The following is a 27,522-nucleotide window of genomic DNA, read 5'->3' on the forward strand; positions in this document are numbered from 1 at the left end:
GAAGAAGAAGGTGGTTCGTGGCGTGGTGAATGGTGATGGTGATGGTGATGGTGAGAATGTTGAATTAAGAAGAAGAAATTGAAAGGGTTATATATTGTTGACAAACCTAGGGAAAAGGGTGGGGTATCGCTGCCTGGCCCTTTTGTCTTACGTGGCAATCCTTAACTTTCTTCGCTTTTTCAATTTGATAACTTCTCTCAATCTACTCTCATATATACGCGCATATGTAACTACTGTTACTGTAGCTTCTCGGTTTCGTTATTGTTTTTCATCAAAACAATTATACTTTAATTTTTCACCTTTTTAGTAATTAAGATTTGACCTTACAAATAAATTCTGATAAAGATGTAAAAAGTTAAGATAAGATATGATATTTTTTATCTTCTCCATTATTTGGCGTATATTAAGTATTTTATTAAATAATATTACATTGCCTTGTTTTCTGTTCTTTTTATTAACATTATATCGCACTTATTCTTCTCGATATATTTTAATTATTAACTAAAATTTATTATAAATATTAATTTAAGAGAAACATTAAAAATTCTAACCAATGTGGGAAGGTTTAAAGAGAGAAAAAAACGTCATGTTTTTAAATTTTAAATTAAAATAATTATTCATCATTTATGATGATTAATATATTAATTTATATTTTTTATTTTTATTAAATATTAATTTTAAAAATAAATTTTATCTTTTCTTGAAAAATTATAATTCTCAAACAAAAAAGAGAAATAGTAGTGTCAAGTTATAGTAAAAAATATATAATTATTATGATAATAATTTAAAAATTAACACTAAATGTTGATATATTATAACAATAAAAAATGGCATGGACTGGTTTTAATGATTTATTTTTATAATATACCTTTTAATTTATTATTATTTTGACGTGGTAATATTGATTTTTTTATTAAAGTTTGTTTAAGTGAAATAAAAGTATTATAAACAACAAAAATTTTATATACTTAATACAGTATCAATGTTCAAACTTTAAACTGACTTAAACTAACACAAAATTTCACTAATTGATCTATGCATTCAAAGATGAAAGATAATTTATTATTGTTTTGAAAAAAAAAATTATTATTCATAGTAAAATTAATTACGGCACAAAATGACAATAGCCTAAAACACTGTCGATTTATTTTATTTAAATAATGTATAGATGATTTGCTAAAATATTTTTTAATTAAAAATATCAAATTTATCTAATTGAGTTTATTGTGTGTTTAGTTTGTTTATTGTATCAAAATTTATATATTAAATATGAATATTTATTCTTAAATAACAACTTTTTAAAAGTTACGTTAAATGTGAGCATTTTTATGATATCATTTTTTTTCTCGTCATGTGACTTCTTTCACATTCAATAATAATAATTTTTTTTAAAAAAAATCATGTCTTTAATCTAATCATATTTAATATAATAGAATCTTTTATTATTAATAATAAAAATATTATTATTTTAATATATATATATTGAGGAAGTATACGTCAATAATTTTGATATATTGTTGATACAATTTTTTTACATTATTTGATAATTATAAAAAAAAATTTAAATATATATTTAGAAGAAAGTTAAAAACGCATTTTACATTATTTGTTACAATGATTTGCACTTTCATCTATTATATATTGAGGAGATTTTATGAATATTTTGATAGTTGATGCTATTTTTTCATTTTTCATATTCATTTAAAAAACCAGGACAGTAATTAGAGAATGTTGGTTCATCAGGTTGTTTTTTAAAATTGCGATTATTGAGTCATTTATTTTTTAAAATTTCATATTTTTAAATAAAACTAAAATGAGGAGCTTTACTCTTATTTTATGATTTAGTTTTAGTGCAATTTGAATTAGTTCTAAATGAATATAACTAAATCTATCTTTTGTATGCTTGTCTATTTTTAATTGTTTTAATAATTGATTTTCTCAATTTTTTCTAGTTCTTTGACAAGAATATTCGCATTTATGAATTTGTTATCTAGTTTGGAGTTTTTGAATTTATTCACTACTTTGGAGAATCATGATTTACTCTTTTAGTATGCATCGAATTCTTGTATAATAGGTATTAACTAATTTGGTTGAAATTATTCAATCTCACTTACTGAATTATTTATTTATTTTTTGATAAGTGTTTTTTATAATATAAATTATTAAGTGATTTTACTGATTTAAACATCTTTATTTTTTTATTAATGTTTCAACTCAGAATATAAAAATAATATTTACACCAAATAATGTTTGAATTTAAAATACATTTTTAAATCTGACATGTTCAAGCAAAATATTCACTTACACTGCAAGATAAATATAAACTTAACTATTGTAAATAAGATTTATTTTGTTATAAATATTTAAATAATAGAAATAAAATAAATATTTTAAATATTTGTCAGCGTGTATAAATATAAAAGTTTTTTAACAGTATAGATTTATTTGAATGGAAGAGAATTGACAGTATAGATTTAGATTTACGGTGATTTATTCTTTAAAATATCACAGTGATCTGTATGTACAACAAGTAACATATTTTAAAGATATAAAAGTATTATTATTACATTCCAAACAAAAACATGAAAATTCATGTTATTCTATCCGAATATCACATAATTTAATGTATTAATAATAATATTAAATATTATAAATATTTATTATATTTGTTTCAATACACATTATTAAAACTGCTGTAAGAATTAGTTAACTTTTCTGTAATAAAAATATCTGAAAACTTTTCCTTAATAACTTTTTCTGTGAGTAATTTTTTAGGTGAGTTTTCCTTAATAAAATAGCTAATAAAAACAAATTATCTAATATAGTTAAAATATTAGATAAATCCGTCACAAATAATCCCTTAATTTTACCATGCCCATCTAATTTCATATATTTTTTGAAAAACTCGTAAAGGAAAAAAAAAAAAAAAATTGTTTTTTTATTAATCTTTATCATGCGCACAGCATAGTGAGTATCAAAGTCAGGGAAGTGTTGAAGCCGCTATGAAATGAAATCAGTGTAGCTAAAACCCTAACACACTGCAAAACCCTTATGCCATGGCTCTTCTTCTCCATCTCCGTCTCCGAACCACAATCAAATCCAACACTTCTCTGCTCCGCCGCCTCTTCTCTACCTCCAACTCCGGCTCCGGCGATCAAGCCCCTCCCAATTCCAATTCTCCGTATTCTTCCTTTTTCGGAGAAGTCAAGGACAGTCTCAAACAACGGTCCGCCAAGTCTCAAGAAGCTTCTCTCGATGAGATCCAGAAGAACGTGTCGCAGTTCCGAGCCTTAACCTCCGCTCCTTCGCCGCCGCAGCAAATCTCGTTTCAGAAGATCTACAGCAACCGACTAGCGCAAGAAAAATCTACCGATTTCAACGTGATTCGCGAAAGCTTGCGGAATTTTGGCAATCGCAAGGGGGCGACGCGAACTTCCCCGGAGGCGTTAAAGAAGGTGATCGGCGGGACGAATGCGTTGCCGGAGTTGGTTTTTGGGAGGGAGTTGAGGGAGAGGAAAGAGGGGGATGGCTCCTCTGCGACGAAGATGGGGTTCGTGAGGACTTACAAATACGAAGAATTGGGAGAGAAATTGAGGATGTTGAGGCCACAGGGAAATGCGAAGGGAAAGGACTGGTTTTCTCTTAGCAAATTGAATGAGAGGTTGACGAGGTTGAGGGAGATTGAGGAGAATGAAGCTACTCGTAATTCCAAGGGCGCTGTATATGCTGAGGTGAGAGATTGTCTCGTGCGACTGGATGAAGCTAAGAAGGACGACTCGAAAAAAGCTTCAAGTTAGTAACAATTTTGGTCATGTGTTGTTATTACTGATATATTACTATGTTGTATTTTTGTTTGAAGGAAGTAACTAATGGAATGAATTTTTGCAGTGCAGAGACTTAATATATTGGGCCAGTTGGCTGCTAGAACACCCTACTCCCTTGAGCCTCCTAAAGAGCATCTTGTTGAAAGGGCAAGTATGCTTTGCTTTCATAAGTTTCCTAATCCATTTTGATTTTGAGTTATTGTCTCTCCTTCCTGTTTTGTGGATCCATGTGGTCGATTCACCTAGTGGGATAAGGCTTTGTTTTTGTTGTTGTTGTTGTCTTTGTCTTTCGTTTCCGCTTTGCTGATGTGAACCTTCATTTGATTGTTACAATACGAGCAATTTTCAGATGTCAAGTCTTCTAGCTTATACATTCAATGCTCTCTGTTTTTTTTTTAATTGCTAATTCTAGTCAGGGTTGTAGTTATGGATGGACATTTGATGTATTGAAGTTATTTTATTTTTTTAATGAAGTGATTCTAGCCTTTGATGCTGTTGTTTGCTGTTGGCCTGTTCAGTACTTGGAAATGGCTGGTTGGTTGATGTTATTTCACATTATTGAATGAACATGTACTTTTGGTTTCAATTTTAAATGTCTGTAGCCTAACGTCTAGTATTTTGTTAATGTTAATTAAATTGGATGTCCTATATTGACGCTTTTATGTTTGTTCCAGTACTTTCATCCGGATAATATGTCCTCCGCAGAGAAGATGAAAATTGAGCTCGCAAAGATTAGAGAAGAGTTTAAAATGTCAGAGTCTGATTGTGGTTCTGCTCGAGTTCAAGGTAAAGGAAATTATTCATTAACTGATTTTTGCAGCGTTTGATAAATGGGATTTTGAAGGAGGAAAATTGGTTTGCATTACTCATCTGTTCTCCCGCTCTGATTGAATGTGTGGATTACTTGTTGCAATATAGGTCTTAGTGAAAGTTGAAGGTGTAATTTCAATGCAGTGCTTATGACAATGTAAATACTTAATAGACATTTGTTAAGAAATTAACACTATCCCTTTGATGTTATGCAGTTGCACAACTCACAACTAAGATTAAGCATCTATCAGCAGTTCTACACAAAAAGGTGAGTTTCCCCGATGAATGTCATTTTTCCTGAATATATTATTGTGTTTATGATTCATGATTAGAATACTTATCAATTTATGATTTGGATGATCAACTATTTGATGTGCAGACATTGTTACCTTATAGTGCCTCCTTCGTTATGGACCTTTTTATTCTGTCATGTACTTGTTGTGAATAAGTTTATTGCAAATCTAGTTTGAACGTGCTCCTTTTGCATTTAGCTAGTGTTCATAGACAGTAAGATTTATTATATTTTTAATTAGATTTCTCCTGGCCACAGGATAGGATAAGTGAATGCATTACTTTATTAGGAACAGGTTTTGAAAAGTTGTCATCAAGTATAAGTAATTTTTTGTGCTCTACAATGAGTTATAGCCATATGATTTGATAAAATATTCTTGCAAAGTAAAACACATCCATAATGGGTGACCATGGTTGGTTGGGTGTTCTATTAGTTAGAATTCTAAAAAGTGATTTGGCTTGATTTTATCTGTCTCTGGGGCTTTATTTGTTGTTGTATGTTCAGTCATAGGTAAAAGCAGAGAATTTGATATCAGCTTCCATATCGTATTTGTTCAGACGTTAGCTGTAATTTCCTGTATTGTTTGTGTTTCACTTTTTTACAGGGTGGCAATTTAATTTTTAGCTTCATTTGATCCCTAGTGTTGATCAAATATGTCTAATCTTGTTGACTGTTTATTGTGCTCATTCATTTATAGTATTATCTGTTCTATCTTGCTGCTGTTTATGTTATTTGACCAGCCTATCGTCACCAGTTCTTTGAGTTATTATCTGTGGAACACGGCAAAATATTGTGTAGACCCAGTCCATATTTACTTTGTGAACTTAACCGTACAGATTTGTTCTATGCTGTGTGACCCTGTTATTTTTATGCTGGTTCCATGAATTCTCCAAAGTAAATGTAGACTAGTAATATAGGCTACACAACTAAATAGATGGTGAAAATCTGGCATAGCATTACTATTTAATCCCTGATTCAATTCATTCTACGATGATTTAGGATGTTCATTCTCGAAAAGGTCTCCTAGCAATGGTTCAGAGGAGAAAGAGTTTGCTGAAATATCTCAGACGAACTGATTGGGATTCCTATTGTTTTGTTATCTCCAAGCTAGGTCTACGTGATAATCCTGATTATAGTAATAAAATTCGATCCAGTCGATCTGGTCTGGCGGCCAGTTCATAGGGGGACACTTTTCCAGTGATATGATGAAAAAAAGAGCCCCAACATAAAACAAATTTGGAAAAAAAATCCAGCTGGTTGATGGAATGCTGAATGGGTTGTGCAGGTTTTATCCTGTCCTACTAGCCTGGTCAGTCAGGGTGTGACTGTTTTAGACCAAACTGGTCAAGTGGCTGAATTATTCGTTTCTAAGGTCTCTGGTTTTTACAAATATGATGCACATATCAGTTGCTGAAGAAATGCGTTATTTTCTTTTGCAGTAGGGAAGATGAGATTAATATTATGATCAGCCCATTTTATTTTAATTTTAATCAGCCTTGGGTTGAATTTATGACATATTTTAATGTACCGTGCCTTGTTTATTTTATATGTTTTTGGTTGTCTTCACTTGAATAATATATCAAGCAGTATCATATTGGGAAACAGATAATTTGCTTATGAAATATTTTTTTTCGGTTCATTTTGTAAAAAGGATCGCAACCTATTACTTAAATTGCGGAATGTTTTCCCTGTTATATACGAGTCAGCAATCCGGAGAACTGGACGATTTATATTATAATAATTTCAAAAGTTGACTTTTTTTTCAATTGTTTTGTCTCCGTTTAAATTTTTCATGGAATTTAAGCAGTTGAAGAAAAGGAATTAAAATTGGTTTAGTACACTTCGTAGTAGTTTAGAATTATAATTTCATACGGGTAAGTAATCTTTTTTTGATAACCTCTGAAAATGAACGGCACGCATGGTTCAACTTCTTCGTGTTAACTTTAGCCTCTTTCATTGGAAGAAAGCCGGGGTTGTTGATCTTAACATCTACATATTTTTAATGATTTCTGAAATAAATTGTTTTTCATTACTTACTGACCTGTTTGTTTGCGCCTTTCCAGAGAAATATTATTTTATATTTAAAAGAAGTTTTAATTATACGAATTATACTTGTTTTTGGTTTTAAGATACGAAAACCTCAAAAATATTTTTGCCGTTTCAATGTTTAAATAAATCCAGATAGTTATTCTGGAAATTATTACAAAATCGTTTCAATAAAATCTTAAAACAGGTCTCTAAATATTTTGGACTATTTGTTGTTCTTTTTTTTTTTTCTTTTTTTTTTTTGCATGTATGCCGTTGATTTTCAATGTATTGTATTTATTCCTCTCAAAATTTTTAATACAAAGTAGAAGAATATACAGTTTATCTGATATTAGTACCTGCATATCGTATTTATAGTAGATGAAAAGTGTTATTATTTGACCTTTCAAGAATTTCATATAGCTTTAGTCTTTTAATCATAAAAAGTAATGTTAATATTTTTATATTAGTTCAATTTTTTAATTATGAAAAACAGTTATAGTTAGAATAAATTTAGCAACATTCAGAGTTTTTGCTGCAAGGCGCTTGTTATAACATTGCTAAACGAGAATGATTTTCCCCCCTTTTTTGGTTTGTTTAATATTAATAATATAATAATTCTTATTTTAATAACTTTATATCAAATAAATTAAACGCTTCTATTAGTCTGAAATCTGTCATTAAATAATTGATAAAATAGAATAATTAAAATATCACATGGTTTTAGACGAGAAGTAATTCATTAATTAGTTATTTAAATTTACATAGGGAGCGACGATATGCAAGAGTAAAATATGTATTCATTGTTTATTTATTTCGTATTAGTGTTTCTTGTACTATGTAGCATTAGTGTTACCTTAATATTTCGGAAGCCTTGCCTCTCACGTGTCTTCACCTCCTTATCATTATTACACGTGTCAGCCATAAAAAAATCATGCTAGAAATGTTAGTTCTATATATATATTAATATCTCAAACAATTTGCATTTCCCACGTGAAAGATTTTTCCCCCATATTTAAATGTATCACATGGTGTAGGAGAATAAATGAATAAAATTACTGGCAAATTATTCGAACACAATTATTTCTATTAATAATTAGATGAAAACTTCATTTAATTAAAAAAATTAAGTTAATAACTAGGTATACCCAAAAGGCAGTCAAATTGCAATTGAGTTTCAAATTAGCTTCAGATAAGGAAATAGCAATGGCAGCTTCTGCAGCAAAGAAGGTGTGCGTAACTGGTGCAGGAGGATTTGTAGCGTCTTGGCTTGTTAAGCTTCTTCTTTCCAAAGGTTACGTTGTCCATGGAACTGTGAGAGAACCTGGTACGTTTCCTTTTCTTCTCTCTCCCTTCATTCATTCTTTTCTCTTCCAACTAATTTGACCCATGAATTTTTTTACTCATCCGAGAAGACCCTTTTAGATTATTGCAAAACTGAATCCAAAAAACTAATTTTTTTTAGATATCAAATTTAATCAGTCTTTTCATTCACGATGGTAGTTGTTATACTACTTGTAATTCATTCATGTTATGTTTTTCATAGAAATGTGACGCTGCTTGCTTTTTTTTTTCATTCTTTTGATCTAAGGATTTGTTTGATGTGTGTATCTGAATCTGAGCAGGTAGTCAGAAATATGATCACTTGCTGAAGCTTGAGAGAGCTTCTGAGAACCTCACACTCTTCAAGGCTGATCTCTTGAATTATGAATCTGTTCACTCAGCAATTTCTGGATGCAGTGCAGTTTTCCATGTTGCTAGCCCTGTACCCTCAACAGTTGTACCCAATCCTGAGGCAAGCGTCTACTTCTTATGCAACATGCATATGTTTTGGACAGATTATATTCACACCCTTGATTTAATGGAGTCTCACCCGTTATTTCTCTTTTATATTACTTTAGTTTCTCTTGAACCATGCAATTGCATAAAACATCATAAGAGATTTGTGTTATCAAGAAATTATGCGATCTCACTTTATTGCATGAAGTAAGAAAAGTTTGTTTAGGGTGAGATAAAGGAGGAATATAAAATGAAATTTTATTAAACCTTATGAAGCGTCAGTTTAGCTTGCTTTTTTCTTTAAATTTTGTTTTTAGTTACTTTCTATTTTTGTTTATATAAAAAAGATATATTTGGAATGCTATATTCATTGCAAATTAATTAGGTCTCGGTTGGCTTCCATGATTTGGGTGACTGATATTTGGAATGCTTTTCCCTTTTAATTTAGACATGTGATTATGCAGGTAGAAGTGATTGAGCCTGCTGTGAAAGGAACTGTTAATGTACTTGAAGCTTGTCTTCAAGCTAAAGTGGAGCGAGTTATCTTTGTATCATCTGTAACTGCTGTTTCTATGAACCCGAATTTGCCTGATGACAAAGTGATTGATGAGTCCTGTTGGTCTGATAAAGATTACTGCAAAAGAACTGAGGTCTGTAAATATTTTACTTGTGTGTGTATGATATGTATGGATTTGTCATTAGACTTGTTCTCCATGGTAGCATTTTTTTTATTGGATATACTATTTATTTCATATTTTTCAGTTGGATAATATGTTTTAATTTCAATTATCAAGAACGTGTGTTAATTTAACTAATATTTCACATATGATCCAGAACTGGTATTGTTATGCCAAGACAGAGGCAGAGGAGCGAGCCCTGGACTTAGCAAAGCGAACTGGGCTTCAGCTGGTAAGAATTTGTCCTACCCTTGTGTTGGGGCCAATTTTACAGTCAAGCACTGTTAATGCAAGTAGCTTGGTTCTCCTCAAACTTGTAAAAGGTTCCTACTGCTTCCTTATCAAATTATTCTTCTTACAAAACACCAATTTACTAACTGTGCAATGGTAGTTAAAATGCCTTATTGCTTCACAATAATCATGTATCTTCCATAACATTTTTGGTCTTGTGAAAGTAGTGTTAACTTTTGGTGTGCAAAACTGATTCTGATTTCTGAGTTTGGCCTAACAATTTGCTTGGTATCATGGTTACACCCTTCACGGGGATTTTGCACTGTCAATTGCTTCTTTCCCTAATTTGTAAAGTGATGCTGGATATTTTATTTCATTTATAATCAAGTATAACAGTTACCAAATAAAAAAAAAATCATGTTATTGGGTTTGTTTTTCTGATTTGTCTGAAACTGAAGGCTGTGACTCGGTGGAGGATAAGACTCGTTGGCTAGTAGATGTTCGAGATCTAGTTGATGCAATGCTTTTGGCTTATGAGAAGATTGAGGCAGAAGGGAGATACTTATGTCTTTCACATACTGTCAAGACACGGGATTTGTTGGAGAAACTAAAGAGTATATTTCCAAACTTCAAGTACCCTGCGAAGTAAGCTTCAGTTCCTCTTGATCTATAAATCAAATGAAAATTTTTGAGTTGTAGTCATAAGCCAAGTATCAACGTAGATGTATTGACCCTTAGTTTGGATTTGATGAACTTGCATAGATACCTTATTTATGACCAATAGCTCCATCTTCTTGTATTATGTTTGCAAATTCTTAACTGATCCCTGGATGTAGGCATGTTAGGTCAAATTACATAAAATTTGTATGATGTGTGTTTTTATTAGGCTTTCCTTAATTGCTAGAATTTAAGCAAGTAAACATAGGAAGGGGGATGAGGCATCAGCCCTAAAACAAGTGCTTATTGTGTATATATTTTATAGCTGCATAATTAAATATGAGTTTCACTATTGGCAGGATTATTGAGGTGGATGATTACAAGAGTTTCAGCTCAGAGAAACTGCAAAGGTTGGGTTGGAAATACAGGCCACTGGAGGAAACACTCCTTGATTCTGTTGAGAGCTATCGCGAGGCTGGCCTCTTGCAATCAGAATAAATGTTACTAATATAAATGTGACTTATTTGTGTTTCAGTTCCTACATGTTACATGTGTGCTGCATTATCACTGTAATTCCAAGGTTTATGGCTTTCAGATTTAGAATGTTAACACTTGTGGATATTCTAGAATTCTTCTATTGGAAACCCTGAGACTCGAGTTCGACAGGTAAATTGAGGACATTGTATTCAGTATTAGATGCTTGTGAGAATTAAGTTTGTGGAACTATCAATTTCAGTATGTGAAAATTAATATGAAAAATGTTTTTTTAACCATTTTTATCTTAAAGGATCGGAAAATAATGTAACAAAAAAAGAAGTTTTTGGAAGTGAGTTTTATTTAAAATATATAAAGGGTACATTCACTTTTGGTTCAAAATTTAAAGTATATATAATAATAAGTAACAAAGTTTTGAGCTATTTTTGCATGCTTATGAAAGTCGTGGGTATAGAAAGATTCTAGCGATTTTTTGTTGTTTCGTAAAGGATTACTTTCTAATTGTTGGTTGAGGAATGTTCAGAGTGTAAACTAAGATTATCATGATAATACTCTAAAAATTTAAGATACATATTTCTGTGTGTATTTTAGAAATAAGTCCATGGCAAGTTGAACATAAAATTTAGTTACAAGTAGGTCCATTCTTTCTCGCTTCACATAAACTCCTTACCGGAAAATTTGAGTTATTTAGTTTGAAAATTTGTTTTAATATTTACTTTTTATTATAAAATAATTTTATTTTAAATTTTTTTGTAGAAAATAATAATTTTTTTTATTACTTATATACTTTTTTAAAAATAAAAACTAAAGCAAAAATAATGTATTATTTTTGTGAGAAAAATAAAAATTTATTTTTTAAAAGTAAGTGATTTTTTTGTGTTTTGTTTAAATAAAAGTGAAATAAATAGAACAAAATAAAAAATAACAGAGATGTATATACAAGAAAAATATTATAGTAAACATTAACATATAAATATTTTTTTTCAGTTTAAATTAACTAACAGACTAAGATTTTAGTTTAGTTTAAATTATTTGTTACTTTCAAAAAAGAGAAATATGCTTATATTTTAATAGTTGTTTGTACAATTTTTTATACAAGAAAGGGATAAAAAATAGGTAAAATAATAAATCAATAACAATATAAAAAACATTTATAAAAAGTTGTACAAATAATATAGCCAACAATTAACAAGCACATAACACGCACAGCTTGCAACTTATCTATCATAGGAATGCTATTATCTTCACAAACACACATAGGATTCTTAATAATGGCAGGTACTTCACTAACAATGATGTGTGATTATTGTTTCCTCTGGTTCTGATCAGCAATAAGCACCAACACCAGAAGGTGTGATTATTATTCTCAATGATGGCCTTGAAATGGCCACCCAAGCCACAAAATCATCACTCACCAACCCACAATTCTTTAAATTCAACTCTTTCAATGCCTTGCAGTTTTCAACTACTTCCCTCACCCCCTTTGCTGTAACATGCCAACAACTATGAATATCCAGAAGCACTAGTCCACTACACCTCTTCGAGATCATTGATAGTGCTTCATCCTCAATTCTTGACCCTGACAAGTTCAACACCTTCAGTTGGCAAACTTCAAAGTCTATATCAAACACTCTCATTCCTGTATAGGCCATGTTTAAATGCCTTATCTCACATCTCTTCAAAACCTCAACAACACATTCACCTGAAACACCCTCACATCCTTTTAAGTCAAGTAGCTGCAAACTGGGACAAATAGAAGTAAATTCTATTACATTTGCATCACTCAGTAAAACATTATCACCCAAATAAATTGTCTTCACTTCAAGGTTGATAACAACATCCACCTTTGAATTTGAATCTTCTACCCCAATATATGTTCTCTCCATTTTGATCTCACTAAGCAAAGGACAGTTTCTTGTGAGTATGAAAAATGTTGACCTGGTCAGCTGGCAACAACCACTAAGGTTTATAGAAGTTAAGCTATGAAGAAACATAGATAACTTGCTCATACATTGATCAGTTAGAAAGTCAACTTTTCGAAGATCCAAGCATTGAACAGATTGACATTTGGATAACAAATAAGAGATTCCTGCAAATGTACAATTGCAACAATCTTGGAGGATAAGTTTCTTTAGCAGAAGACCACCACCATCTGCAACTGAATAGAGAAACTCATCTGAGATAAAAGAATTTGACAAATCAATAGCAGTTAACCTTTTCAAGCTCCTGAATGAATCAACCAAATCCAAGTCAATGGGTATGAGGGTCAAACCAGGTCCATGTATTCTTTTCTTTTCAATGTTAAAGGAGATAGAAGTCAAACTTGGTCTAAGGCGTATTCCAGAGGCAATGCCTATTTGTGTTATCTTAAAGCAAGTGAAGAATGAAATTTCTTCCAATGACATGCAGTTTTGGCACAGAGCGAGCAAGGACTTATCAGTGATTAAGTGATTACCGGAAACATTAATCTTGTGTAGATTCTCAAGCATGGAAGACAACCTCAGTACCCCAAAATCAGATGCTTGGGAGTTCAATGGAAAGCTTATATCAAGATCTTGAAGAAATGGGAAACAATAAGCTATGACTACAAGATGGCTATCATGCAGAGAACCAATGTTTGAGCATATCAAAACCCTCAAATTTGTCATCTTTGATCCAAGTTCTCGCAACCCATCAACAGGAAGTGTTCTCTGGTTGGATAGATTAAGCAAATCAAGGTCCAACCCAGATTGTGAAACTTGATGGAGCAAGCTCTCATGCTGATGGTCGCCACCTACTTGACTTAGGTCTAAGATTTTGAGCCTTGAAAACCTCAAGAATAGCCGAGGAAGGAGTGGAATGGTTGGATCATATACTGTGAGATTGAATTGAAGCCGATTTGTGATTGAAAGGAACTGCTTGCAAACCATAGATAGAGATTCCAAGTTATGACTGTGGCCAAGGAATTTGAAGACCAATTCCCAGCATTCTTCAGGAAAATCTTTCACTGGCATATCTTGGTATTGATCTATCTAGTACCAGCACAAGTTTAGAACTTGAAGTTGAAGCCAATGTTGATGTAAAGAAGAGGGGTGGCAGGTTCAAGTGATCATGTCAGGCTATAATTAATGGATCAATGATCAATGATTTAACAACAAACCAACCTAATTAAGTGGATATTTAACAAGGTCTTGGATTATGGTCAGATTGGCTGCCGCGTTGATCAAGCTTAAGAAATGAACCTTTTGATTGTTGAAGAAGCCTCCTTCATATTTGACTAGTGCCTGTCCAAATAATGAAACTCTAGAAAGTCTTTTACTTGTTAGGTTGGCGTCAGCTATGGTATGGTATGGTGATCTGTAATTTTCACTTTTCAGGCTTTTACTTTTCATACAACTTTTAACTTTCAACAAACCGATACTCCACCCAATAACAAATGCTCAATTTTTTCATATGAACAATCTTATTATTATTGTTTGTCACATGCAAATCAAATTAATACCATTCACAAAAGTATAAAATTACCACCCTTCAGACACATCGGAGTAAGGCATTGATGCAATTGTGAAGAGTTGGTGTATTTCTAAGTATTACTTTTTTCTTGGCTTTCATTGTACTGAGTTGCTGGCTTGTGGACATTTTCGCGGATGTAACCCTGGAAGTGCACCGCACGACATCCTTGAATACAAGGATATTCAACTCATCATCCAGGGTCAGGGTGCACGACTTCCAAAATCAGTCTAGCTTAATCTTAAATATAAAAAATGCCATTTGCATTAATTAATTTAAAAAATGATAAATGCACAGCCGATAGCATTTTTATTCATTTGGATGCCATTGTTTAAGATTTGTCATAAGATATAATCTTCATTTGAATTATTTTCTCGCAAAAGATAATAATTGGTCATCTATGTATGAGGTGTGGATAGCAAGTAAACCAGCAACAGGTACAGATGGATAGATAGATGAGTATTTTCTTCTTTCTTGACAATAGGCAAAATGTATGTTGCTATTTAGCAACATGGGCAAGAGTCCAATCCAACGAAAAGCTAAGGGGAATGATATAAAAGGATTAAAAAAAATAATTTGTTAGAAGGACAAATCTAACTGCTTTAGTTTGATCATAAAAATTCATATGATTCTGAACCATTACACTGCATTTAGAATTATGTATTTTCTGCACATTTACATGTTTGCAACAAATGACGTTCTAAGAGTGAGAAGTTTTACATAGTTTTTACAAAAAAGTAAGTTTTGGTCGCTAGTTGTCCCTTGAACGTTTCTCACAGACTTTTCCAACCCATAAAAAGACTAATCTAATCTAAACAAACGAGTCCAAATCATAATTGGTTTCATTAGTAAAGGCTCTAGAAAGTTACTTCAGTAGGCGAATCCTATCCATTATCATAATTTCTTTTGGGCCTGCTTCGTCTTGTTCGTCCACATTTGATCATTTCACCAAAAACTTATGTTGTTAACACACACTCGTTTGACAAAAAAAGGACTCACTCTTCAAAGAACAAAAAAATAATACGTTTTTGAAAGTTGACAAGAAAAACTTAAAAAACAATACACAAATGTGCCCAAAGGTAATCCATAACCATTTGCTAAATCTAATTGCAAAACAGTCCCTAATGTTTTAAGATAGTGTAAAATATACCCTTTAATAAAAATCTATTAGTTGTTAATTAAAACTATCTATGAAATGAATACTAAAACTATTTCCAACAAGCAAAACACAGAAGAATGCGAGTAATTATATTCAAAGCGTAGTAGCAAGGCAAAAAAATACAGTTCTGAACAACATATGACAACCAAGTCCAACTGCTTACAACGTGTGTTATTTAAGTTAAGCAATTACATTGGCAATTATGCACAAACTTAAAAGCAAATATAGTCAAATACACTACATGTAAATTGGTAGTATTTTTCCAATTTCATTTCTTAGAGAAACAACCAAAGGAAACAAAAAACAGACTACATTTCAGACTTCATAGCACTGCCAGAACCTCGAAGATTGCACACTAGCAAACCATGCATCCATGACGCAAGAGGAATCGCTTCTGGCTTTCACTACGATCATAACTAGGAGGAGCCATTATCTTTCTCAGTGATGGCCTTGAAAATACCATCCAAGCAACAACACTAGCATCCACTTTATCACAAGACCTCAAATTTATCTCTCTCAATTGTGTGCAGATCTCTACCACTTGCCTCACTCCCTTGGCTGTTACATGAGAGCAATTTTCCAAGTGCAGGTGCAGAAGCCCTTGACAACACTTTGATATCACAGAAAGAGCTTCATCATCAATTCTCGACAGTGACAAGTTCAACTCCTCGAGTTTGGGAACTTCAAAGTTCAACCCAACTAGCTTCACTCCAGAACAGAAGGCTAAGTTTAAATGCCTAATCCCACAGCACCTCCTTAAAACTTCAACAATACCCTCAGATATGCCACGACAAGAGCTCAAGTCAAGCATCTGCAAATTGGGGCAAATGGAAGCAAACATTTCGATGCTTCCATCTTTCAAACATGAATTGCGAGCCAAATGGAGAGACTTCACTTTAGAGTTCACAACAACACCCATCGAAGAAACCTCTATTCCCTTTCTCCCAACACCCGTTGCCTCCATTTTGATCTCATCAAGCAAAGGACAATACCTGACAAGTGCAACCAAGGCTGAATCTGTGAGCATCCTACAACCACTAACATTTATAGATATCAAATTACCAAAACCCAAACACAACTCCTCCACACGCTGATCATTCAGATACTCAGCGTTTTGAAGATCCAAGTGTTGCACAAATTGACACCTCCCAAACAAGCGGAAGATTGCACGATAGCTATAGTTGGAACAATTCTGAAGAACAAGCTTCCTCAAAGGAAGACCTTCATCAGCAATATAGATAAGCAACTCATTGGTGATAGAGGAACACGACAAATCAAGACAAGTCAAGCTCTTCAACCTCACCAACGAATCAATGAAATCAGAAGTAACAAAAGGTCTTGCCAAATCCCCTTTTTTGGTTCCGCACCCTAAATTGTTAACTGACAAAGAACACAAGCAAGGCCTCAAGCCAATCGCTGAGGCAATCCCAGCTTGGGTGATGAAATGGCACTCAAAGATCACAACTTCTTCAAGAAACTTACAGTTCTTGCAGAGACTAATAAGTGACGGGTCGTTGATGAAGAAATTACCAGAGAGGTTAATCTTACGAAGCTTGGGAAGTCCCAAAGACAAAATCTTTACACCGAAATCAGAGACAGGGCCGTCAAAACTGTTAGGGTAGTTGGAACCAGCGTCTTTGGGGAAACTAAGGTCGAGTTCTTCGAGGAAAGGGAAACAATCGGCGATGAGAATCAAATCGGCGTTTCGGAGAGAACCCACGTCGGAACAAATGAGGGAGTTCAAACTTTTCACATTTTTGCCCAAAGCTCGCAACCCATTTGCGGGGATGGTAGGGTGGTGTGAGATATTGAGCGATTTGAGGGGTAGAGAGGAACGCGAGATATGGCGAAGAGGCGCGTGGAGATCACCGCGGAAGCGCGTGAGGTCGAGGGAAGTGAGAGAGGGAAACCTGAGAAGGAGGCGAGGAAGAAAAGGGAGTGTGGGTTGGGAGATGATGAGAGAGAATCGGAGGCGATTGGTGATGGAGAGGAATTGCTTGGAAACGAGAGAGAGTGGTTCCAAGTAACGATGATGGTTGATGATGAGGAATTTCATCACCAATTCCCAGCATTCATCGGGTAAGTGTAAATCTTCTGACATTGTGCTTCTCAGCAATCGAATTGGAGCCTCAAAAATATCAGAATTGTAGGCTCGTGGGTTATAGATGGAAACTGCTACTAGTTTTGAATTTTTATTGTATAGTTGTTGTTGTTCAGCTTTTCGCGATTATTGAAAATTTAAGTTCAAATTTAAATTAAAGGATGGACCCTGACCTACGTTACGGATCCATATCCATTTTGTATTTTATTGATATTCTTTGGTTGGTTCTGTAGTAGAAAGAAAATAGTAAAATGTTAAAAGTTAATTTATTTTTAAAAAATTCACTTTTAATATATTTAATGAAAAAAGTATTCAATACTTTCTGGCATCTTCTAAGTCCATAGTTCACTTTTTTATTAAGACCAACTGTTTTTCAAAATAAAGCTAACGTATCAATTCAATTCATCAAGAAGATCCAAGCAAAAGGGCAGGTAAAATGCGAGACGTTTCATGCAACTTATTTGAGGATGGGTTCTTATACCACATAATAAAACATTGAAAACTTCTAGTAATCAAGATATCAATTAAATTCAGTGGATTATGGGTTGCTACGGAAGGTTTGGAAAACAAAATTTAACTGATTTTATTTATTATTTAAACACACATTATATATTTATATTTATAGAAGCGTATTTTGAAGCGGTTAATGAACGGAGCCAAACGAAGCTGGGGTAAATGGCGATGGCGGTTCTTCAGGATCAGGAATAAGTATATCCGGTGCCGCCGGCTCTTCTGGAATCTTCGGCATGGTAAAAGGCGGTGGTTCATCCGGTAGCTCCGGTGGCGGCAAGAACACATCCGGTGTACTTGGTATGGTAAAAGATGGCGGTTCCTCTGGCATCTCCGGTGGCGGCAATAAAATATCCGGTGTCTCAGGGGTAGTAAAAGCCGGTGGTGTTGAGAGAAATGGTTGTGGTTGTGGATTGTCGGGAACCAATGGAGGTGGAAGGAAAATGTCGGGTTCAGTTGGAGTTGAAAGGAATGGTGGTGAAGATGAGAAGGGTTCTTCCGGTGGCGTCCAAAATGTGGGGGCAAGTGGCGGCGGAATGGTAATGTCTGGTGGAAACTCTGGTGGTGAATTGGTGATGAAGGGATTGGGAGGTGATAGCCATGGAAAAGTTGGTATTTGAGGGAGAGGAGGGGAAAGGACGAGAGGTGGTGGAATTATCAAGGGTGGTGTGGGTGGTAGAAAGGTTGGGGCTGGTGGTGGCGGTGATGGAACCAATGGCGGTGGAGAGGGAGATGGTTGTGAAGGTGGTGGCAATGGGCAACAGGGTGAAGTAGGAGGTGGCAATGGGCAGCATGGTGTAACAGGTGGTGGTGGACACACTGGTGGAGGTGACGGTGGTGGTGGACATGGTGGAGGTTGTGGAGGTGGTTGAGGGATAATTGGCGGTGGTAGTGAGGGTGGTAAAGGTGGTGGAGAATATTGTACTAATGGTGGAGGTGGTGGTGGAGGTGGAGATATTGGTGTGTAAGATATTGGTGGAGGAGATGCTACTATTTGGGGTGGTGCGGGATTATATGTTGGAGTTGGTGTTTGATCAAAAGGGTTGTCAGGGGAACGAAAGGTAGGGAAAGGCCAATGGCCGCAGCTTCCATATAGATATAGGAAAAATGGGTCACAGTTTGATCCTCTTGTTCTCTTTCCTCCACTGTGTCTGCTTCTGCCTCTTCTGCTTCGAGACCTTCTTCTAGATCCTGTCAACTCTGCTTCATGTTTGTGATCTTGGTGAGGGTTTCCTGTTTCCGAAAGAGACTGTGTGAGCAAAAGAAGGGCTAGCAGAGCTGTAATCAGTGTATTTGTTTTCATTTCTGCTGCTTGTTTGTTGTTTCCTGTGTGTGGAGTCAGGGATAATTTGTCGTCTCCGCTTAGTTGACACCGAAACAAGTTCTATATAGTATCTAACACTGTCTATATACAGACACAGTTTTAAGGGTAATTTTAGTCTACTGCTATAAGTGTATCAGTGTGCGTGGAAGGCTTAAATGCAGCGTGTACATTTAGGCAAGAAGTAAATACTATAGATAAGAACATGAGCATGGCCAGCTAGAAATACGCATTTTAATGGATCAGTTATGCCTTCAAACATGCACTTTCTCCGGTTGACACACACACACAAATGAAACCGATGCTTCATTCTTTTCATTTTCCTTCAGTATAGATGGGAGACTTTCAGGAGCTGATGGGTGTTGACTGTTGAAGGGCTCAATTACGTGGTAAATTATGGAAGGAAGAGCTTCTAGATGTACGTGCCAACTTTACAAATTTGATTCTCCACAGAATCTCTTCGAAGTTCAAAATTTTAGTATTTTTTTGTAGCACTCATGCCCCAAAATAATGCAGTTGTGAGTGGTAAGCATCTCAGTGCTTTGCGTGTCAAATCCTTATTCCAAGCATTTGCATGCATGGAGCCGCTCTGGAGTCCGGAGAGGTGTGGATTGGTAGTTGGCACATTGTCTCGGTAAATTCAATAAATAAGTAAAGAATACCTCCATACATAATTTATGGGACTTCAAAATCCAAATGGTAAGAGAAAGGCCATGGACAACTTTTTTGCTGAGATGGGCCATGGGCCTCAGCAAACACAAGCCCAATTTGATCCCTTCTGCAATGCCGAAATCCACCTAACTAGTCAGCCACCATTCACGATGAAGAGAAAGGAATAGGATTTTTTTCTTTTTCTTTTTTTAAATTTCAAGTTTCTTGGTTGATTGAAGTAAAAATGAACATAAAATTAAAAAAATAGTTTTAAGAAATAAAATTTTTAAAGGTTACTTTCCTAATATATATATATATACATAATTTTCTCATCACTTATTTGATTGAAAAGAAAGTGACAAAAATTGTTTTCGTTAAATACTTCGTCTCTAAAATAGATATGAATTATACAATATAATATTCATAGTTTCTGATGGTTTAACTATATCTCTGCTGAAATCAATTTTAAAGCTATTAAAATAGTTATTTATAATATATTAAATATAAAATTTATAATATTATGTCTCTTTAATTAAATAAAGAAACTTTTCAATTATTTGCAAAAATCTCCCTATTTTTGCTCTCCATCCAAATACGGTAATATAAAAGAACAAACAAATACATGCACGCACACAAAATTAAGGTATAAAAACCTATAATTCAGGGAGTAAATGCCATATTCAGCTTTACCTTCTTTCTCGCCGGAAAAATAATATACATAATCAGTAGCAATGCTAATTTTGATTTCAAAATAATGTCAAATAACATTTCATAATGGAATAATAACATTTGCTGAATAATTTGGTCTTTCTATCCAACCTTGGATTGTGTTGCACAATCTCAAAGTGTCGGATTATTTTAAAACCCAATCCTCCTAAGTCCAAATGAGATTTAAGAAAAAAGATAACAAATTTGATAGAACGTAACAATCCCATTTTTAACTCTTATTAACTCTGTTCTACAACGGACTTGCGTCATTCAAACAGTGTAATGCTGCTGAATTGTATCAATGTCAAGCCCCTTGAGTTTCACAACGGACTCGACATGTCCCTTCAATGTGTGAAGCTCCCTCAACCTATAAGACAAATAGATCAGATTAGTTTTGGTCCAGCTTTTAACCATGAAAATTTTCACATAAGCATTCGCTGTTTATTACCTTGCAACTTCAGCGCGTTTCCTAGCTTGTTCTGCGAGTTCAGACAATTCGCGGTAATTGTTTTTGTCACTAAATATCTGCTCTGCTTGAGGAGGATTCAGTCCATGTAGCGTGCGTTGAGCTGAAGCCCATTGTGCTTCTCGCTCTTCCTTTCCATAATCCTTCTTTGTTGTAAAAGCAGTCTGCATCATACATAACACAAAAGAACATATTATCAAAGGAAATACAAATTTATCATTTGCCTGACATCATTTTAACCACACAACATTTAAATGTCACCTTGTTCTCGGTAATATTACTCCAGGCCTTGCCACTTAATGCATATCGAATGGCGAATTTAAGAATATCCAACGGGATGTAGAAAATGATGCTGTAGAGCCAAATGACACCAGCCCAACCCCACCCAATTCCTTTCATCCTTGCAAAGCCCCAGTTTGCATAGACAGCTATGATTGTGGCAATCTAAAAGATAAAAAAAAACATTAGAGTTAAGTAATTTGTTGTGCCAGAGAGACAATATCAACAAATCAGCCTATAAATTCAACTCACCAGCTGTGCTATAACAAAGGCTGTAACAAGCAAGAGACCAGGGCGCTCGACAAAAGACCAACTCCTTGACCGAGTAACAAAGATAAGAGCCTGACTCACGATACTCACTTGAAGGTAAACAGCTGCTGTGAGCTCATCATCGTTATGCCTGATGGATCTGACACCAAATTTTTCCTGCCAATATTGTTGTAAGGGCTAAGCCTGAAAAAAATTTTAAACATTGTTCTTTGAAGTCTTCTTAAAATAAGACTTAATTCTTACCGTGAAGAAATCAGAAGCGTGAGCAGCCCAGAAGAACACAACAGTCATGATTGCAAGGTAGGCACCAATCACTATGCCTGTGGCAAAAATCTCGTTCAGCTTCCATGAATCTGGCATAGGTGATGGTTTCACCCTATCCTTGGAAATGGTCATAATTGTCCCGTCATTTAGTATGGCAATGATCAAAACCATAAAAGGTGAGAAATCAAACTTCCATATAAGAGCCAGTAGCATAAAGCCCAGCACGATTCGGATTGTGATAGAAACGGCGTAAATAGTATAGTTCTTCATTCTCTGAAAAATGGCTCTGCTTGTTAAAACTGCACTCACAATCACACTCAACCCAGGCTCTGTCAGGACTATGTCAGATGCACCTCGAGCTGCATCGGTTGCATCAGCGACTGCGATTCCAATATCTGCCTTTTTGAGGGCAGGAGCATCATTGACACCATCTCCAGTCATCCCACATATGTGTTTTCTATCTTGGAGTCTCTTCACAATCTCATATTTGTGCTCTGCATTTGACATTAATCATTAGTTGAATAATGATTTTTGAAGTTGTTCATCACAAAATTGTCACAATCAATGAAGTAAAATCCTCCTATAAAATTAGAATAAATTGTTCAGTTTGTTATGGACAAAATTGAAGCCAATTATGAACAAGTATTGAATTGTTAAGATCACCAACGCAAGCCACCTCTCATGAATTTTATGAACTGTAGATATATCTATTTACCAGGAAAGACACCAGCAAAGCCATCAGCCTGCTCAATAAGCTCATCAATGGGAAGCGAAGCCATAGACTCATCTTTATGCTCGCCAAGGAGGGAAGAAGAAGGGTACATGTTGCTTCCCATGCCAAGCCTGCGGCCAGTCTCCTTGCCAATAGCTAGCTGATCACCTGTAATCATCTTAACGTTCACTCCAAGATGGAGAGCACGGCGAATAGTCTCTGCACTGTCATGCCTAGGTGGGTCAAAGAGAGGCAAGAGACCCACAAATTGCCACGGTCCTCCTGCACTATCCTTGGTCTTCTCTGGAACTTCCTGGCAGTAGATAATCACAAAACTAACTTTAATTTGATTGATTTTTGTTGGAGATCAGGAGTTCTGGGTGTACGAAGGACCGCAACTTACTTGTTTGGCAACAGCAAGGGAACGGAGACCACGATCAGCAAATTTTCCGATAATGTCATGAGCTTTTCTCTTCACATCTTCCCGGAGATTGCAGAGAGCTATAATCTGGCAAGAAATTCACTATGAGCTACACTATTGATGGACATTGTATGAGGAAACAAGAGACATCAATCGTCTGCGCTAAAATTTCTAATTACCTGCTCAGGTGCCCCTTTGCTTGCTCGGTGCCAGTTGCCTTTGTCGTCTATGTATGTTATGGCTGTACGCTTGTCCACTGGATTGAAGGGCAGGAAATGCACCTCAGTGATGCCATCCCTGGCCTGTAACAAGTGTGAGAAAGTTGTCAACCCAGTTGCAATCAATCAAAGAACAATGATCGTGATTATTAAAAAGTTTGATATGATTGTTAAGAGAGCCACCCTAAGAGGTTTTACAAATCTAACACCGATGCAATCAATCAAAGAACAATGATCGTGATTATTAAAAAGTTTGATATGATTGTTAAGAGAGCCACCCTAAGAGGTTTTACAAATCTAACACCGATGCCATTAATCAGGCCAACAAGAAATCTTTATGCGCGCACAAATTGCTAAATCTGATTTTTTTCCTTGCATCATATGCTGGTTTTGCAGTGCAATTTATCCATCATGTCGTGATCATATTCATGCCATAATCAATTCTCAGGATGAAGTTTAAAAGAACTTTAAATAAAGGAACTCGAATTATAGAAATCTTATAATGCAAAATGATTTTTTTTTCCCATGAAAAATTCACGGATGTGATCTGATTATCTGAATGAGAAGTCGCATGAAAAAAACACCCTTGAATTTTTCTAACCCAGTTTTGAGGAGATAACAGATTGACTCTAAGGGCGATGATTATTAGAAGTTTACCACTTTAAATATTCACAAGCAAAAAATGTTCCCCATTTATGCTCCAAGTACTGGTAATGGATACTAAGGTACACAGGCAAGCAGAACTTAGTAAGTCAATGTATCATTGAGAAGAAACTACAAACCTCCTTTGGGTCACCCAACATTCCAACAATGCAAGCATCAATTGCATCTTGGTTCTCTACCCTAGATGCCCTAGCTCCAAGCAAAATTACAGTGTCCTTATCGGTATTTTTTGAGAAAACCTGCAATATGGACAAATCACTTCCTTGATTAGTCAAGCATAAGCATTTGACCACCTCACATCAAAATTTGTTAATTAAACATTAAATTGATGGATCCTCCTCCGTATATAAATAATCAATTTAAAAATCATTTGTCTGTCATATAAATCTGCCGACCTCAATCAAATTCTTGTCTACAGTGAGCTTGTTCAGGGTTAGAGTGCCAGTTTTGTCACTGCATAAAACATCCATCCCAGCCATCTCCTCAATGGCTGTCATCCTCTTGGTGATAGCACCTTGTTGGGACAGTCGATGGGAACCAATAGCCATCGTTACTGACAAAACAGTTGGCATGGCAATAGGAATCCCTCCAATGAGAAGCACCAACAGATTGTCAATTCCACTCCTATACTTGCGGCGCTGAATTGGGTACATGACAATGATCTCTATGATCATGCCCACAGCTATTGAACAAATGCAGAAGTTACCAATGGCTGTCAATACCTGATCAAGTAGAAACCGTCAAATGCAGATAAGACAATTTGAATACACTACTTTGCTCACGTAAAATCTGCCTGCGCAGCTAGAGCAAATATTTTCACAACTATATTAGAGAAGAACAAGCTATAGTACCTTCTGAAAGTGCCCTACTTGGTTAGTGCTGTCCACCAAGTGAGCAGCCTTACCAAAGAAGGTGTGGACCCCAGTAGCAATTACAACAGCCTCAATCTCTCCTTGCTTAACTGTAGACCCGGAGAAGACTTCATCACCTGGATTCTTTGTAACAGGCAATGATTCACCAGTAAGTGCAGATTGATCAATCTTGAGTGGATCTCCTTCCAAGAGACGAGCATCAGCTGGGATTATGTCTCCTAACTTGACGCTAATGATATCTCCTGGTACCAATATGAAAGCATCCTCCTCGGTCCACTTTCCATCTCTTAAAACCTGTCATTCATTCAAAAGAGTCATCGTGAAACATACCAATCCTACCTTTATGTGAATACCAGCAGTATCAAGACTTCAATTAGCTTTTATGAAGATTTTACCTTGGTTTTGGGAGCAAGACCTGCCATAAGTGCTGCAGCAGCGTTGCCTGCATTGTTTTCTTCTATAAAACTAATGGTGGAGTTGATAATAAGCAATGCTAGTATTCCAACAAAGTCCTGCCAATCCGGTGGCTTGCCCTGTATGTTTCAAGAGTTTGCAAATGAAAAATTAGTAAGAAGAACAAAAACTAAGCAAACACCAAAGTAATACTTGTTCCCTATGCTGATATTTTTTCTGTTTTTTTCCCTGTTATCACATGCATGCATAGAGTCAACAGTTTTTACCCCTCCATTCGCCAATGCAATGGCCATTATGGCAGCAGCTTCCATGACCCATGAAAGTGGATTCCACATAAACCCCAAGAATTTCAGCAACTTACTTTCCTGTTTTCAAAATAGTTTAGCAAGGGTAACAGATTAATTGATCAGCAGCATCCTCTCTAAACTGACACAAGTTTAAATTAAAACACGTTTGCAGTAATACAATTGCAGCTAGCCAGATAGAGATCAACTCATTACCTTCTTTTCTTCCAACTTGTTGGGCCCAAAAATTTGCAACCTCTTTTGACCTTCCTCATTTGTGAGACCGTCCTTGGAACAATTTAATTGTTCGAAGACTTGGTCCAGAGGTATTCGCTCCTGCAACACAAGCACGTAATCAGATACATCCCTAACAACATGGCATACATCCAGATCACTCAATATAGCTTCCCAATAGAGGGGACGTAACGCATTAAAGATTATATATAACAATAAAAATGATGCAACGTCTGATTGCAGAATGTCTATACTCCAGTTTCGATATCTAAGAAACTATAGAAATTATGTAACAATGAATGTAATTGTTTTTATTTCTTTATTTATTTTTTATCTTTTCTATACAAATATATTTGAATAATACGTTTTAAATATAAGAGACACTAAAAGTGTTCTCCCCTAGTGGTAAAAAAACACATTTCCCTTGTACAGTATCAAACACATTAGAAAATCAGATAAGTGCAATGGGAAAATATTGTTTCCACGAACAAGCGGACACGAACATAGAAACGTTAGCGTAACACCTGTTACATCGAAACAACATAAACTTCATTTTGTTACAAATGGAAAAGATCAACAAAAACAAATGATTCTAACAAGAAATATTATTTTTTTACATTATTTTTCACATCTCTTGATTTTTCTCATTTTATTTTTCATTTTTTGCCCTCTCGTTCGTCTGCTCAACACATGAACGTATATTATGATGGTTTCTCACGTACCAGACACGCACGACATAATATTCGGCTGCAAGCATAGAAAAATAATATTTATACACTTGCTGAGTGTGTACACCAAACTATAAAAAAGAAGGCAAAAATATGTTGTAGGCAATATATACATATAAAATGAGTTTTAGGACGTAAAACATTGATAGTGTGAAAGAGAAAGAGACAGCGGCAGTATATTGAAAGACGAGGATAAAAAATGTTAACGTGTTGAATAAGAAATGATAAACAAATGATAGCACTAACAAAGGCGCATGAATTTGGAAACGATGAAAACGCGTAAACAGAAGAAAAAGAAAAGAGAAAGGAAACTGACGAGATCGATGTTTTCATTCTTGATTTTTTCGAGGTCCATCGTTGAGAGAAAGAGAGAGAAGAGAAGGTAGCGGCGCTCCAACGGTATCAGCGAAGCTGCTTATGCTTGGGTTTATATAATGAGCGATTCCACATTAACGGAACGATGAATCTCTCTCGATAACCGTGAATCATACAGATACATATAAAAATAAATAAATAAATAAAAGAAAAAGAGGAAAGAGCAAAATGGCAGTGTACCAGTCCAGTGTGGTGCTGTGGTTCGTTCACTCAAATGGAATAGGAATTGGAATAGCTAACCTAACACACTTGGATTCCACTTTGGGCTTCAACGCTCTCCTTCTTTTTGTCGTATATATAAACCTAAACTTCCGTTATTTTATTTTGAGAAATAATAAAACTTTCAATTTTCCAAATTCCAATTCCCGTTGGTCCCGGTCATACGCTTTTCGTTATTCCTTTTTCTTTTTTTCGCATATTTCACACGCGCTTTATTTATTTTCTTCCTGCTATATCACATTCAAAATAAGGCTCACGATAATTATGTTTTTACGTTCACTTTTTTTCATTTCATTTTTATATTACTTTTAAAATATATTAATGTTTCTTTTCATCCATATTTTTTTAATCAAAATCCTTGATAGTCACTTAGG

General features: G+C 34.8%; 6 protein-coding genes across 8 annotated transcripts; 2 read left to right on the forward strand and 4 right to left on the reverse strand.

Moving 5' to 3' along the window:
- The first annotated feature begins 2,969 nt into the window (after positions 1-2,969).
- On the forward strand, positions 2,970-6,563 carry LOC113857119. Its single transcript, XM_027488868.1, has 5 exons — positions 2,970-3,792; positions 3,889-3,971; positions 4,499-4,610; positions 4,850-4,902; positions 5,926-6,563. The coding sequence occupies exons 1-5, from the start codon at positions 3,057-3,059 to the stop codon at positions 6,106-6,108; spliced, it is 1,167 nt and encodes a 388-aa protein (XP_027344669.1). The 5' UTR covers positions 2,970-3,056; the 3' UTR covers positions 6,109-6,563.
- A 1,351-nt stretch (positions 6,564-7,914) lies between these two features.
- LOC113857174 (cinnamoyl-CoA reductase 2-like) lies at positions 7,915-11,046 on the forward strand. Of its 2 annotated transcripts, XM_027488955.1 has the most exons (7): positions 7,915-8,041; positions 8,156-8,278; positions 8,577-8,746; positions 9,195-9,380; positions 9,565-9,730; positions 10,097-10,283; positions 10,655-11,046. In XM_027488955.1, the coding sequence occupies exons 2-7, from the start codon at positions 8,158-8,160 to the stop codon at positions 10,791-10,793; spliced, it is 969 nt and encodes a 322-aa protein (XP_027344756.1). In that variant the 5' UTR covers positions 7,915-8,041; positions 8,156-8,157; the 3' UTR covers positions 10,794-11,046. The 2 variants fall into 2 exon arrangements, with proteins under 2 accessions (XP_027344756.1, XP_027344755.1); XM_027488954.1 differs by having other exon boundaries at positions 7,939-8,278.
- A 1,024-nt stretch (positions 11,047-12,070) lies between these two features.
- Positions 12,071-13,783, reverse strand: LOC113857285 (F-box/LRR-repeat protein 2-like). Its single transcript, XM_027489100.1, has 2 exons — positions 12,937-13,783; positions 12,071-12,879 (listed from the first exon to the last, which is right to left on the reverse strand). Exons 1-2 carry the CDS (start codon positions 13,781-13,783, stop codon positions 12,116-12,118), a joined length of 1,611 nt encoding a protein of 536 aa, XP_027344901.1. The 3' UTR covers positions 12,071-12,115.
- A 1,732-nt stretch (positions 13,784-15,515) lies between these two features.
- Positions 15,516-17,661, reverse strand: LOC113857256 (F-box/LRR-repeat protein 4-like). The gene has a single exon (XM_027489055.1). It carries the CDS (start codon positions 17,537-17,539, stop codon positions 15,794-15,796), a length of 1,746 nt encoding a protein of 581 aa, XP_027344856.1. The 5' UTR covers positions 17,540-17,661; the 3' UTR covers positions 15,516-15,793.
- Positions 17,662-18,182: 521 nt separating this feature from the next.
- On the reverse strand, positions 18,183-19,352 carry LOC113857234 (extensin-like). The gene has a single exon (XM_027489031.1). The coding sequence runs from the start codon at positions 19,350-19,352 to the stop codon at positions 18,183-18,185; it is 1,170 nt and encodes a 389-aa protein (XP_027344832.1).
- A 1,600-nt stretch (positions 19,353-20,952) lies between these two features.
- LOC113857284 (plasma membrane ATPase 4-like) lies at positions 20,953-27,005 on the reverse strand. Of its 2 annotated transcripts, none has more exons than XM_027489098.1 (15): positions 26,871-27,005; positions 25,809-25,928; positions 25,575-25,673; positions 25,290-25,427; positions 24,874-25,188; positions 24,418-24,744; positions 24,142-24,261; positions 23,321-23,443; positions 23,124-23,228; positions 22,724-23,033; positions 21,988-22,502; positions 21,727-21,900; positions 21,457-21,639; positions 21,178-21,359; positions 20,953-21,096 (listed from the first exon to the last, which is right to left on the reverse strand). In XM_027489098.1, exons 1-15 carry the CDS (start codon positions 26,907-26,909, stop codon positions 21,000-21,002), a joined length of 2,847 nt encoding a protein of 948 aa, XP_027344899.1. In that variant the 5' UTR covers positions 26,910-27,005; the 3' UTR covers positions 20,953-20,999. The 2 variants fall into 2 exon arrangements, with proteins under 2 accessions (XP_027344899.1, XP_027344900.1); XM_027489099.1 differs by having other exon boundaries at positions 22,724-23,029; positions 23,120-23,228.
- Positions 27,006-27,522: the final 517 nt, after the last annotated feature.

The sequence above is a fragment of the Abrus precatorius genome, unplaced genomic scaffold, assembly GCF_003935025.1.
Source record: "Abrus precatorius isolate BTA unplaced genomic scaffold, Abrus_2018 Scaffold153, whole genome shotgun sequence".
Lineage (NCBI taxonomy): Eukaryota > Viridiplantae > Streptophyta > Magnoliopsida > Fabales > Fabaceae > Abrus > Abrus precatorius.